The following is a 15,086-nucleotide window of genomic DNA, read 5'->3' on the forward strand; positions in this document are numbered from 1 at the left end:
ATCAGAAAGAAAATATAATAATTCAGGCAGCATTTTCTCCAAATTATTGGAAAAAGTGATTTGCACAAATACTAATCTATAACATTGTTCAAAGATCTGAATAAATTCTTGGAATTTCTATTAACTATGAGTCCACTTTCCATGCATAACTAAAACAATGATCAAAATTGTAGTAATTTATACCCTTTTACATGCAAAAAAATTGTGTTAATATTCTAAGACATTACTATGCTGTTATACAGGAGCTGAGAAGTGCCATTCTAAATGTTTTATCTAAGTGGAAATATAAACTTGCTAATTAGTTTACAGTAATTTTTTTAGTGTTTATTCAGTTCAGAATGGCTAAAATATTTAAATCCTTACACTATTATAGCACAATTAGAAGTAGACCCTAAAATGTCTATATTCTTGTTTATGTGCTACATTGGCATTTCCTTTGTAACCCATTCAATTTTGAAGACTCAGCAGATTTTGATATTATTTTGCAGTTTAATGACGCTACTGAAATTGAGGAATGTAGTTTTCATTTGTGAGGTCCGTCATTTTAATTGCTCTCACAATGTTATACTTATCACTTTAACACTTCTTGGATGCATGTTTTTTCCCCATCTCTTTTTATTGTTTGTGGAGCTCTTTTATTGTATATTTATTCACCCCAACCAATAGTTTTATTTTTATTAGAGGATGATAATTTACCAAGATGTACTTGAACAGTAGGTAAATCACAATGACATAGCCCTTGTTCTTTTTTTCTCATGAAATATTTTTTTCCATTGAATCACAGAAACAGATGTTCTAACACCACCATGCAAAATCTTCTTTTATCATCTCATTTTGAAAGTAAACAGTCTCTCAAGCCCATGGAGAAAGGCACTGTACCTGATTCATTTACCAGAAAGTTCATAATAAAAATTTTGTGCATTTCTATTTTAACTTTTTCTTATATATGTTTAATAAAATGCATTATCATATATTCTAACTTTTCAGCTCCTGATTCTCCCCCACAAGACTTCTCTCTAAAACAGTTGTCTGGTGTCACGGTAAAGTTGTCATGGCAACCACCCCTGGAGCCAAATGGAATTATCCTCTATTACACAGTTTATGTCTGGTAAGAATTTTTTTCTTTTTTGGAAATAGTTCTGAGAACAAGTATTAATCTGTAACATAATAGGAATGCAGTTTTTAAATTTCAGATTGTGAAGGTACATTAGGAATCTGATTATTAATAGGCTAGTTAATATGCCTTTATTAAGAAACAACTTTTTCCTATATTACATAGAGGTCCAAGCATAGTCAGATAATGATTTTTGTAACCAAAACAAAAAAATGTGTGTATGTGCAATTATACTAAAATTCTGCTCTTCAGAGTCATGGACTGGTCAGCTTATGTGACTACAAGTGAATACAGAGGCTTTCAGTTTTACTCCAATATTCTCTGTGCCACTGTCTCTTTAAGTTTCCTTGAGCAGAATAATTAAACTAAAATTTAACTAAAAGATATTTCTCCAGAAATCTATTATTTAAGGTCAATTTTCTATTGAGATGTAAGCAGTATATTTATTTTTTACTGATCACCTTTACCCTAATTGCCTATTTATGAGTCAATCATGAAAAAGATGTAATCCTATAGTGCTTCTCATCAATTAACAACATGGCTATATTGCTTCATGAAAGCTCAACAGATAAAAATGCTTACTTTGATCTAATATAAATCCTCGTAAAAGGATTCACCATTCAATAACATATTTCCTAGTGTATTTTAAATATTTCAACTCAGGAAATACAATTTACATAATGCTTTATAGAACATAGGCATTTCTTACTTTTGTATTCCTCACTTGGAAGGTCCATTATTGAGTAAGAGGCTATGGTGTTTTTAAAAAGTCTATTCTTCTCTTTCCTAAATTAAGATTTCCTGCCCCCCCCAATGCCTGTTTATACCCTTTGCATACTGCTCCTTAGGACATGTCCTGTATTATTCATTGCCTGATTAGTAGTCATTTTGCTTACTCTTTGGCAAAATTGGGAGTGACATGAGGGATGTTAGTGGGAAGAGAAGCAGTGAGAAGAAGGTAACCATTCCCCTCTATTACCCTACTCATTCATTTATCGATTCAGTTTTTCATTCCTTCATTCAATAATATTGATAGAGTATCTATTTACCTGTGAACAAGGCCCCTGCCCTCAAGGAGCTCATATTCTAAAGAGATAAGTGGATTATATACCCAGAAATTTAAAAATGAGGGGAAATTGGGGGAAAGAGGGCTACTGTTCATAGAGTACTTTGGAAGTCCTCTTTGAAGAAGTGGCATTGAGTTGTGGTCTGAATGCCAAGAAGGAGCTTCTCGTCAAGAGAAGATCTGCAGGAGGAGGGAACATCAACCGCATAGGCTCGGTGGGGGACACACTTGTCATTTTGAAGACCATAGAGGAGGTCAGTGTTGCCGGAGAGAGAGAGAGGAGAGTTATCCTGGAGGGTAGGAGACCAAAAAAGGTCAGGAGCTAAGCCACTGTAAGGATTTCGTTTTCATTTCAGTTGTAATGGGACTTACTAGAGAATTTCAAGCACCTCGGATACTTTATGGAGAATGAATTGCAGGAGGCAAAAGTGTTAACAGAGTTACTAGGTAGGAGATAAGGAGTCTGGGCCGTGGATGATGCTGGGATGAAGGAAAGGAGTGGGCAGCTTTTTATAACATTTAGGAAGAAGAGTTGATAGGATTTGGTGAATGGATTGGCTGTGAGAATGAAAAAAAAAAGAAACAAATCAATGGAATCAATGATGACTTCTAGATTTTTTTTTCTTTCTTTTTTTTAATGTTTATTTATTTTCTTATTAGTCATCCATTTTACACACATGAGTGTATACATGTCAATCCCAATCTCCCAATTCATCACACCTGCACCCCCACCCGTCAGCTGCTTGCCCCTCTTGCTGTCCATACGTTTGTTCTATACATCTGTGTCTCAATTTCCGCTCTGCAAACCGGATCATCTGTAACATTTTCTGGGTTCCACATATATGCGTTAATATACAATATTTGTTTCTCTATTTCTGACTTACCTCACTCTGTATGACAGTCTCTAGATGCATCCCCGTCCCTACAAATGACCCAATTTTGTTCCTTTTTATGGCTGAGGAATATTCCATTGTATATATGTACCACACCTTCTTTATCCATTCGTCGCTGTCGATGGGCATTATGGTTGCTTCCATGACCTGGCTATTGTAAATAGTGCTGCAATGAACATTGTGGTACACGACTCTTTTTGAATTATGGTTTTCTCAGGGTATATGTTCAGTAGTGGGATTGCTGGGTCATATGGTAATTCTATTTTCAGTTTTTTAAGGAACCTCCATACTGTTCTCCATAGTGGCTGTATCAATTTACATTCCAACCAACAGTGCAAGAGGGTTCCCTTTTCTCCACACCCTCTCCAGCATTTGTTGTTTGTAGATTTTCTGATAATGCCCATTCTAACTGGTGTGAGGTGATACCTCATTGTAGTTTTGATTTGCATTTCTCTAATGATTAGTGATGTTGAGCAGCTTTTCATGTGCTTCTTGGCCATCTGTATATCTTCTTTGGAGAAATGTCTGTTTAGGTCTTCTGCCCATTTTTGGATTGGGTTGTTTGTTTTTTGGTTATTGAGCTGCATGATCTGTTTATATATTTTGGAGATTAATCCTTTGTCCGTTGATGCATTTGCAAATATTTTCTCCCATTTTAGGGTTGTCTTTTTGTCTTGTTTATGGTTTCCTTTGCTGTGCAAAAGCTTTTAAGTTTCATTAGGTCCCATTTGTTTATTTTTGGTTTTATTTCCATTACTCTAGGAGGTGGATCAAAAAATATCTTGTTGTGATTTATGTCAAAGAGTTTTTCCTATGTTTTCCTCTAAGAGTTTTATAGTGACCAGTCTTACCTTTAGGTCTCGAATCCATTTTGAGTGTATTTTTGTGTATGGTGTTAGGGAGTGTTTGTAATTTCATTCTTTTACATGTAGCTGTCCAGTTTTCCCAGCACCACTTATTGAAGAGACTGTCTTTTCTCCATTGTATATCCTTGTCTCCTTTGTCATAGGTTAGTTGACCATAGGTCGTGGGTTTATCTCTGGGCTTTCTATCCTGTTCCACTGATCTATATTTCTGTTTTTGTGCCAGTACCATATTATCTTGACTACTGTAGCTTTGTGGTATAGTCTGAAGTCAGGGAGTCTGATTCCTCCAGCTCTGTTTTTTCCCCTCAAGACTCCTTTGGCTATTCGGGGTCTTTTGTGTCTCCATACAAATTTAAGATCATTTGTTCTAGTTCTGTAAAACATGCTATTGGTAATTTGATAGGGATTGCATTGAATCTGTAGATTGCTTTGGGTCATATAGTCATTTTCACAATATTGGTTCTTCCAATCCAAGAACATGGTATATCTCTCCATGTGTTGGCATCATCGTTAATTTCTTTCATCAGTGTCTTATAGTTTTCTGCATACAGGTCTTTGTCTCCCTAGGTAGGTTTATTCATAGGTATTTTATTCTTTTTGTTGCAGTGGTAACTGGGAGTGTTTCCTTAATTTCTCTTTCAGATTTTTCATCATTAGCGTATAGGAATGCAAGAGATTTCCGTGCATTAATTTTGTATCCTGCAACTTTACCAAATTCATTGATTAACTCTAGTAGTTTTCTGGTGGCATCTTTAGGATTCTGTTTGTATAGTATCATGTCATCTGCAAACAGTGACAGTTTCACTTCTTCTCCAATTTGTATTATTTCTTTTTCTTCTCTGATTGCTGTGGCTAGGACTTCCAAAACTATGTTGAATAATAGTGGTGAGAGTGGACATCTTTGTCTTGTTCCTGATCTTAGAGGAAATGCTTTCAGTTTTTCACCATTGAGAATGATGTTTGCTGTGGGTTTGTCGTATATGGCCTTTATTATGTTGAAGTAGGTTCCCTCTATGCCCACTTTCTGGAGAGTTTTTATCATAAATGGGTGTTGAATTTTGTCAAAAGCTTTTTCTGCATCTATTGAGATGATCATACGGTTTTTCTCCTTCAATTTGTTAATATGGTGTGTCACATTGATTTGCGTATATTGAAGAATCCTTGCATCTCTGGGATAAATCCCACTTGATCATGGTGTATGATCCTTTTAATGTGCTGTTGGATTCTGTTTGCTAGTATTTTGTTGAGGATTTTTGCATCTATATTCATCAGTGATAGTGGTCTGTAATTTTCTTTTTTTGTAGTATCTTTGTCTGGTTTTGGTATCAGGGTGATGGTGGCCTCGTAGAATGAGTTTGGGAGTGTTCCTTCCTCTGCAATTTTTTGGAAGAGTTTGAGAAGGATGGGTGTTAGCTCTTCTCTAAATGTTTGATAGTATTTACCTGTGAAGCCATCTGGTCCTGGGCTTTTGTTTGTTGGAAGATTTTTAATCACAGTTCAATTTCACTACTTGTGATTGGTTTGTTCATATTTTCTATTTCTTCCTGGTTTAGCCTTGGAAGGTTATACCTTTCTAAGAATGTGTCCATTTCTTCCAGGTTGTCCATTTTATTGGCATAGAGTTGCTTGTAGTTGTCTCTTAGGATGCTTTGTATTTCTGCAGTGTCAGTTGTAACTTCTCCTTTTTCATTTCTAATTTTATTGATTTGAGTCCTCTCCCTCTTTTTCTTGATGAGTCTGGCTAATGGTTTATCAATTTTGTTTACCTTCTCAAAGAACCAGCTTTTAGTGATCTTTGCTATTGTTTTCTTTGTTTCTGTTCCATTTATTTCTGCTCTGATCTTTATGATTTCTTTCGTTCTGCTAACTTTGGGATTTGTTTGTTCTTCTTTCTCTAGTTCCTTTACGTGTAAGGTTAGATTGTTTGAGATTTTTCTTGTTTCTTGAGGTAGGCTTTTATAGCTATAAACTTCCCTCTTAGAACTGCTTTTGCTGCATCCCATAGGTTTTGGATCGTCGTGTTTTCATTGTCATTTGTCTCTAGGTATTTTTTGATTTCCTCTTTGATTTCTTCAGTGATCTCTTGGTTATTTAGTAATGTATTGTTTAGCCTCCATGTGTTTTTGTTTTTTACAGTTTTTTCCCTGTAATTCATTTCTAATCTCATAGCGTTGTGGTCAGAAAAGATGCTTGATATGATTTCAATTTTCTTAAATTTACTGAGGCTTGATTTGTGACCCAAGATGTGATCTATCCTGGAGAGTGTTCCATGCGCACTTGAGAAATAAGTGTAATCTGCTGTTTTTGGATGGAATGTCCTATAAATATCAATTAAATCTATCTGGTCTATTGTGTCATTTAAAGCTTGTGTTTTCTTATTAAATTTCTGTCTGGATGGTCTGTCCATTGGTGTAAGTGAGGTGTTAAAGTCCCCCACTAGTATTGTGTTACTGTCGATTTCCTCTTTTATAGCTGTTAGCAGTTGCCTTATATATTGAGGTGCTCCTATGTTGGGTGCTTAAATATTTATAATTGTTATATCTTCTTCTTGGATTGATCCCTTGATCATTACGTAGTGTCCTTCCTTGTCTCTTGTAACATTCTTTATTTTAAAGTCTATTTTATCTGATATGAGTATAGCTACTCCAGCTTTCTTTTGATTTCCATTTGCATGGAATATCTTTTTCCATCCCCTCACTTTCAGTCTGAATGTGTCCATAGGTCTGAAGTGTGTCTCTTGTAGACAGCACATATATGGGTCTTTTATATCCATTCAGCCAGTCTGTGTCTTTTGGTTGGAGCATTTAATCCATTCACGTTTAAGGTAATTATCGATATGTACATTCCTAATACCATTTTATTAATTTTGGGGGGTTTGTTTTTGAAGGTCCTTTTTTTCTCTTGTGTTTCCTACTTAGAGAAGTACCTTTAGCATTTATTGTAGAGCTGGTTTGGTTGTGCTGAATTCTCTTAGCTTTTGCTTGTCTGTAAAGCTTTTGATTTCTCCATCGAATCTGAATGAGATCCTTGCCAGTTAGAGTAATCTTGGTTGTAGTTTCTTCCATTTCATCACTTTAAGTATATCATGCCACTCCCTTCTGGCTTGTAGAATTTCTGCTGAGAAATCAGCTCTTAACCTTATGGGAGTTCCCTTGTATGTTATTTCTCGTTTTTCCCTTGCTGCTTTCAATAATTTTTCTTTGTCTTTAATTTTTGCCAATTTGATTAGTATGTGTCTTGGTGTGTTTCTCCTTGGGTTTATCCTATATGGGACTCTCTGTACTTCCTGGACTTGGGTGGCTGTTTCCTTTCTCATGATAGGGAAGTTTTTAACTATATTCTCTTCAGATATTTTTTTGGGTCCTTTCTCTCTCTCTTCTTCTTCTGGGACCCTATAATGTGAATGTTGTTGCATTTAATGTTGTCCCAGAGGTCTCTTAGGCTGTCTTCATTTCTTTTCATTCTTTTTCCTTTATTCTGTTCCACAGCAGTGAATTCCACCATTCTGTCTTCCAGGTCACTTATCCGTTCTTCTGCCTCAGTTATTCTGCTATTGATTCCTTCTAGTGTAGTTTTCATTTCAGTTATTGTATTGTTCATCTCTGTTTGTTTGTTCTTTAATTCTTCTAGTTCTTTGTTAAACATTTCTTGCATCTTCTTGATCTTTGCCTCCATTGTTTTTCTGAGGTCCTGGATCATCTTCACTATCATTATGCTGAATTATTTTTCTGGAAGGTTGCCTATCTCTACTTCATTTAGTTGTTTTTCTGGGGTTTTATCTTGTTCCTTCATCTGGTACATAGCCCTCTGCCTTTTCATCTTGTCTATCTTTCTGTGAATGTGGTTTTTGTTACACAGGCTGCAGGATTGTAGTTCTGCTTGCTTCTGCTATCTGCCCTCTGGCGGATGAGGCTACCCAAGAGGCTTGTGGAAGTTTCCTGATGGGAGCGACTGGTGATGGGTAGAGCTGACTGTTGCTCTGGTGGGCAGAGCTCAGTAAAACTTTAATCTGCTTGTCTGCTGATGGGTGGGACTGGGTTCCCTCCCTGTTGGTTGTTTGACCTGAGGCGACCCAACACTGGAGCCTACCTGGGCTCTTTGATGGGGCTAATGGGGGACTCTGGGAGGGCTCACGCCAAGGAGTACTTCCCAGAACTTCTGCTGCCAGTGTCCTTGTCCCTTGTTGAGCCAGAGTTGACCCATGCCTCTGCAGGAGACCCTCCAACACTAGCAGGTAGGTCTGGTTCAATCTCCTTTGGGAGGAGACTGAAGGGAGTGACTTCAGTCAAAGGGAGTGACTCCTTTGGGGTCACTGCTCCTTCCCCTGGGTCCCGATGCTCACACTACTTGGTGTGTGCCCTCCAAGAGTGGAGTCTCTGTTTCCCCCAATCCTGCCGAAGTCCTGCAATCAAATCCTGCTAGCCTTCAAAGTCTGATTCTCTAGGAATTCCTCCTCCCGTTGCCAGGTCCCCAGGTTGGGAAGCCTGACGTGTGGCTCAGAACCTTCACTCCAGTGGGTGGACTTCTGTGGCATAAGTGTTCTCCAGTTTGTGAGTCACCCACCCAGCAGTTATGGGATTTGATTTTATTGTGATAGCGCCCCTCCTACCGTCTCATTGAGGCTTCTCCTTTGTCTTTGCATTCCGGTGTTCTCCAAAGAGGGAGTGAGAGCATGTCCTTTTACTCTGCCATTTTGAACCAATCTCGACTTCTACATTTTTGAATCAAAGGGTGATAACTCTGAGATTTTTGACACCATTTTGCTAAGTTAGAAATAAAATTGAAAGTGAAAAAAAATAATGAAAATGAGAATCAAGACTTTTCTGGCTGGGGTTCCAGCCCTACACTTGTGAGAACAGTGTCATTACTCTGTATGCAGTTGTCGCACAGCGATCATGCTGTGTGGGTTCAACTCCCCAGTAGTGCTTTTTCTCTCCTTTGATATCCCTTTTTTGTCTCTCTTCCTAAGATGGATTATAGATACAGGGGAAGCTCACTGAAAGTAGGATGAGGGGATCTCAAGTCTGGGATATGGTAGCTCTTCTCACCTGACTTTTGGGAATCATCCTGGGACCCATCTCCCATCATAGCTTCTAGTTTCAAGGTTTTTATTTTCTGTTTTAGCCTTGATCCAGCCTCAGGCTTATTCTGGTGCCCTGGCTCTCTCAGCATGTCTGTCTCAACCCTCAGGTAGCTAGATGCTCTTGGTCATTTTCTCTGAACCAATCTGTAGTGTGCAGGACTGGGAAGGTGGCTTCCACACTGTTCCCTAGCTCTGGATGGTCTGTTAGAAGAGCCCTTAGATCTTACGGGGACATAAGTAATTACTGGACATAATTACTTACTAGACATAAGTAATACCATATGAAAGACATATTTTCTAAGAGGTTTGCCATTTTCCTTTCCATTCTGAGAAGAAGGAGCTCTACGCTGGTATTTCCTTCACAAACCTATTTGTTTTCACCACACTACCCTCAACTTAAGATCCCAGGACAGTCCTGTCTGAAGGCTTTGTCCTGTTCTTTCTCTCACCTTTTCTTAGTGGAGCAAAACTTTTTCTTGTTCTTGACTGTTGAAAGCTTTCTTTTTGCATATACTTCTTTCTTTCTATACCATGACTTATTATAAAACTTTACGGTCTAAAATCATGCAGGATTGACTCTCGATGTGGAAAGAGAATGTAAAAAACACTTTTTCCTCAGTAGAACTTCGCTTTATCTTACGCACGCGCGCACACACACACACACACACACACACACACACACACACACACTGGGAGGGAGAGGGCAAGAGAAGAGAGAGAGAGACAGAAAGAGATTGAGATCCTATCTGCTTCAAGATCTGGTTTGTTAATTGCTGTATCTGGAACAGAAAACTTCCTGGCTAATAATTGAAGCTAGATATTTGTTGAATGGATGAATGAATGAAGAATATATTTTAAGCGTTAAAAACTTAATATAGACTTACTAGCTTTTCATTTCTGGCATGAGCGTAGTGATGCTTTTCCAGACAATGAATACCTTCAATTGAATAGAATTAGGTCTTACAAAGAAAAAACAAAGAAGGAAAAACACCTTAACATTTTAAAGAATATTATCTATAATAGACTGAAATATATAAATGGTAATGGAGTATATACAGAGATATTTTTTAATTTCTAGCATCTTCTTCCCTAAGATACCTGTTGGAACCACTGTAGTTAAAGGGATAGTCATAATCCTAGGTGCTTTCGTATCACTGTCACTAATCACTAATGCTTTTTTTGAACTCTTGCTGTATCAGTTTTACTGGAGAGAATAGGAGGCATGTATCACCATATAATGGACATGCATTCTGAGTCAGAGAGACATAGGTTTGAGTCATGGCACAGCCACTAAATTATCTGTGTTGTTCTCTTAAAATACTGTATAAGTGGTGGCTATCTTTATTGGCAGAGTTCCTGTTTCAGGGGTCCATATTTCTCTCACAGTTCTCAATTTCCATTATTTTAGTTGTTTCAATAACTACTAACTTCTTTGAAAAACAACATCTTTGGATATTTGCTGTTTTCAGCAAATTGCAGGTTACCTGTTATATTTGTTATACTGGTGACTCCTCCCTTTGTCGTGAGCATTTCTTTACAAAATAGCTCATGAGGGTTACTGTGCAATCATTTTATAACCACTGCTATGTGAATCACATTTGATTTGTAGATGGCATGTTCAGAAATCTTCTTTAACCCATTGCATTTTATATAAGTTTGTTTATTTATTTATTTTTGGCTGTGTTGGGTTTTCGTTGCTGCTTGCAAGCTTTCTCTAGTTGCTGTGAGTGGGGCTACTCTTTATTGCGGTGTGCAGGCTTCTCATTGCAGTGGCTTCTCTTGTTGCGGAGCACGGGCTCTAGGCGCACAGGCTTCAGTAGTTGCGGTGTGTGGGCTCAGTAGTTGTGGCTCGCGGACTCCAGAGCGCAGGCTCAGTAGTTGTGGTGCATGGGCTTAGTTGCTCTGCAGCATGTGGGATCTTCCCGGACCAGGGCTCGAACCCGTGTCCCCTGCATTGGCAGGCGGATGCTTAACCACTGTGCCACCAGGGAAGTCCTGACCCATTTCATTTTAAAATAATGTTTTCTTTTAAAGTTTGCTCTGTGAAATAACTTTTGTCATCTAAGTAGCACTTTTTCTTCAGTAATACTGGTAAATTATGTTTATATGGTTTCAAATGAGAAGCAATCCTTTCATTCCTAGGGCGGCCACCATTAAATAAATGAATTTCTACTAGAGCCCTCTAAGCTTATTCTTTTCATACACTTCGGATTGAGGTGTGGTATTCTAGTAGACTGATTATACAACTTATTTATTTATTTTATAGTTGAATTCAACTTTGATTTGTTTAGCAATTCATAATGTCAGTAAAATTTAACAGTAGTTTTCTTCCTTGTTTATAAAACTTTTAAGTGAGTGGCCCATAAGGTGTAGCTAAAAGACTGTGGAATGAAAGTGATGCTGAAAATTCTAGCTTGTATACAAACCTTGGCCTTTAAGTGTTTCTTGGTCTTCTTAGTAGTTGTTATGAGAAGTAACTTTGAATCAGTCAGTCTGACAAATGTTTATTAAACTCTGTGGGGAGATAAAAAATATATAGAACCTTAAAATAATTTAGACTAATTAGAGATAAAATATGCCCATGTGAGATAACTTAAAAATACTTGCTGAGCAATATATTAGGAAGTCAAAACAGTTTCACTGCAGCATTTTATTAAATGTCACTGGTCAAATGATTCCCCCTGTAGCATAACAGCTTACCTTTGGAAATGGCTTTCATTATGCTAAAAAGATACGCTTAGTCCTATTTCTTCCACTTTTCTAAACGATTTTCCCTCTATTAAAACTACCTTATAGTTTGAACATATGATATAGATCAATAATCAGAATGGGGAGGGGGCTATTTCAAATTTCCTGAGTTCACCTCCCGTTTGGAATGAAGTTGGTAAAGGCAGATTGATAAGTCAGGAGAACATGTCAGTGGGAACAGTATATGAAGGCTTGGAGGCAGCATGAATGAACTATGTCAAGAAGTTGATAAGGAGCATTGTAGACATGAAATAATGGGGCAGGATTACGATGGTGGGAGATACAAACACAGGTAGATGGAGGGGTTGAGTGTAAGGGTGCTTTTGATCATTTAACCTGAGGTTTCTAGTGGGATATTAAGAACTCTGTCTCAACTCTTTTTTTGCTAATCATTTTCATGAATGACTTGGATGAAGCTTGGGTGCCGAGGCGACAAGCAGGCTATTGGTAGGCCACCCACGCTTTGCTGGACCAGCAAACTGCTAATAAATTCTGAATAGAATTCTGTCAGTATAATGAGTAGATATCTAGTGAAACTTCAACTTCCTTTGTTTCTTACAAAAATCAGAATTCTTTTGCCGTATTCCCCATGAAAATAAATCAGCAGGAATTAAATAGAGGTGGTCTTTAGGTGGAGCATTTGCTTTGCAGTTTACCTCAGTTCCCACCACACTCTGTTTTAAATTCAGTCATTTTAGTCATTTACTTTGCCTTTGTGGATCTTGAGTTTTTATACCTTCAATTTCAGGGGTCTTCTCATCCCATTTGTGAAATGTACAAAGCTAGGAAAGATTGTGATTGGGGAACAAAACATCTTGGAGAGCTAAAGAAAAGGACTCAAGAGGGATAGTGGCATAGTTAACATTTTGGGACAAATGCTGTGTTTGGTTTCTTACCTGTCACTTGTTTTTCATGACAAAACCTTGAAGTGAAGAATATTATCACCATTTTATAGTTGTGGAAATTAAGTCTTGATGAGGTTAAGGTGTTGATGAAGGTTACAGAACTAGAAGATGACAGAACTAGGATCATAACCAGATCTGTATTACTCTCAAATCATGCTTTCCCTAAATCACTAGGAATAAGTGTTATAATTGCCCTTTGTTCTAAAAACTCAACAGTATGCTTATAGGATTGGGAAAGTCTTAGTTTGATAACAGCATTTGTGATTAAAGACTAATGGAGTTATAATAAATTAAGCTTAGTGCGTCAACTCATATGGCATATTTCTACCAAAAAAAATCACTGGCTTGATATTGGTCTGCATAGTTTCATGGACTTTATCCCTTGTGAGAGCATGATCATACTGTTTTATGTGTAAACCAGTTGAATAACTGGTCCTCACAGTTACAATGGTAAATGGACAAAGCAGGCTTGTTCAGCAAGGAGTGATGATGATGGTGGAAATACTCAGGATCGAGGCATATGATAAACTATTAAATAATGGAAATAGGTGTTAGTCAAGATTCTTTTAGTTTCTAATGATTGCGCCCAACCTAAATTGGCTTAAGCAAAATAATGACATATTTAGCTGAAAAGTCCAGGGGCATACTAACTGGTTGTAGAAACTCAAATAATTTCATCAAGTGTGGTTAACAGCAAGAAGCTTGGTGTGGGCAACAGCAAGATGGCCCTGTGTCTTGAGTATAGTGGCACAGGAGGAAAGTGGAAAGAGATGAAACTGGAGGGGTGGGCAGGCGAGATACATGGAGACTTGAGGCTTGAATAAGGATCTCTCTCTCTCTCTCTCTCCCCCCCTCCCTCCCTCCCTCCCTCCCTCCCTCCTTCCCTCCTTCCCTCCTTCCCTCCTTCCCTCCTTCCCTCCTTCCCTCCCTCCCTGTGTGTGTCTATCTAGAGAGAGAGAAGAATGAATCTCAGTATTGAATGGGATTTTTAAATTTTATTTTCATCACTCACCCAAAGATTACACCCAGGAGAAAACATTCAAAAGACTTTCCATTACTCTTGGAATAAAATCCAAATGCTTTATTTTGGCCCGAGGGATTGTGTGTGTCCTCAGGGGATGAAATCTTTCTCCTCCAGCTTAAGTACAGTCCCTCCTCCTGTCTTGTGGACCCTAATTCCTATGTTGGCTTCAAGAGGATGGTTTATAAGTGTATAAGTGAGCTTCAACCTCATTCTCCTCTAATCTTATAAATGTGTCTTTTCTGCTAAATACAAACAAGCAAAACAAAGTCAAACCAAATCAAATGAAATCAACCAGCCAAGCAAATGATGACAGCAGGAATAAGAGTAACAATAAATGAATACCCTACTTCGACTCAGACTTTCTCTGAGATTCTAGTAAAGCTTTAGGATCATAGAATATGCAGCTATTTATGCTAGTTTGGGGTTCTTTGATATGTAATTATTAACCTACTGATTCAATCCATCTATGAAGAGTAAATATTCTAGAGTAATTGCAACATAGAAGACCAGTGTCATTGGAGTGGGAAAATTAGTGAAGTTGCTGGGTCATGTGAGAGAGAAAATGATTTGATAGTCAAGTAAGTGCATGTTGAAATTCTTTATTTTGGAGAGTGGTATTTAGTGAGTGAAAGGATTAGTGTAGAATATTTAGATAATAGCAGATTAAACTTTTAAAAATAAATTCATAGGAATGTACAGGAATGGGTGTATCATCAGGCTAGATTGCCCACATGGAACAAAATACCAAATGATGAAGATTAGAATTGAGACCATGACCTTTCAAAGAGTCCCATACCTTGTCTAGGAAACCATTCATGTTCACAGTTAGGGAAATGGGGACTTTTGTTTAAGTCTGTCCATATGGTTTTGATATTCATGGTTCCTCTTAGGCAGTTGTTGCTTAGCATAGTCTTGATGTGATAAGAAATGAGCAAAGGAATTGGTAAAGCAGAGCGAAGAAACTGCTCTTAAGCTCTAGAATTTCCTTTATGCCCTAGATGTCAAAATGTGGTCTGTCTTTTGAAAAGAAGTGTAAATTAACTAGGAAATAACTTCATCTTAAAGACTCCATTAATTTCATCCCAATATGTTTTCTTTTTTTTTTTTTTTAAGATGTTGGGAGTAGGAGTTTATTAATTAATTTATTTATTTTTGCTGTGTTGGGTCTTCGTTTCTGTGCGAGGGCTTTCTCTAGTTGTGGCAAGCGGGGGCCACTCTTCATCGCGGTGCGCGGACCTCTCACTGTCACGGCCTCTCTTGTTGCGGAGCACAGGCTCCAGACGCGCAGGCTCAGTAGTTGTGGCTCACGGGCCTAGTTGCTCCGCGGCATGTGGGATCCTCCCAGACCAGGGCTCGAACCCGTGTCCCCTGCATTAGCAGACAGATT

At 37.9% G+C, this 15,086-nt stretch overlaps 1 protein-coding gene across 1 annotated transcript in view; it reads left to right on the top strand.

Moving 5' to 3' along the window:
- Nucleotides 1-15,086, top strand: part of PTPRQ (protein tyrosine phosphatase receptor type Q) — a gene marked incomplete at both ends in the record, with an annotated part of 195,373 nt that overhangs the window by 41,741 nt on the left and 138,546 nt on the right. Inside the window, one exon of the mRNA XM_082849998.1 lies at nucleotides 988-1,108. Coding sequence (XP_082706124.1) covers nucleotides 988-1,108 — 121 coding nt within the window. The remainder of the gene's footprint in view (nucleotides 1-987; nucleotides 1,109-15,086) is intronic.

This window comes from Leucopleurus acutus (genome assembly GCF_964270905.1).
Source record: "Leucopleurus acutus genome assembly, chromosome: 11".
In the NCBI taxonomy this organism is placed as follows: Eukaryota; Metazoa; Chordata; class Mammalia; order Artiodactyla; family Delphinidae; genus Leucopleurus; species Leucopleurus acutus.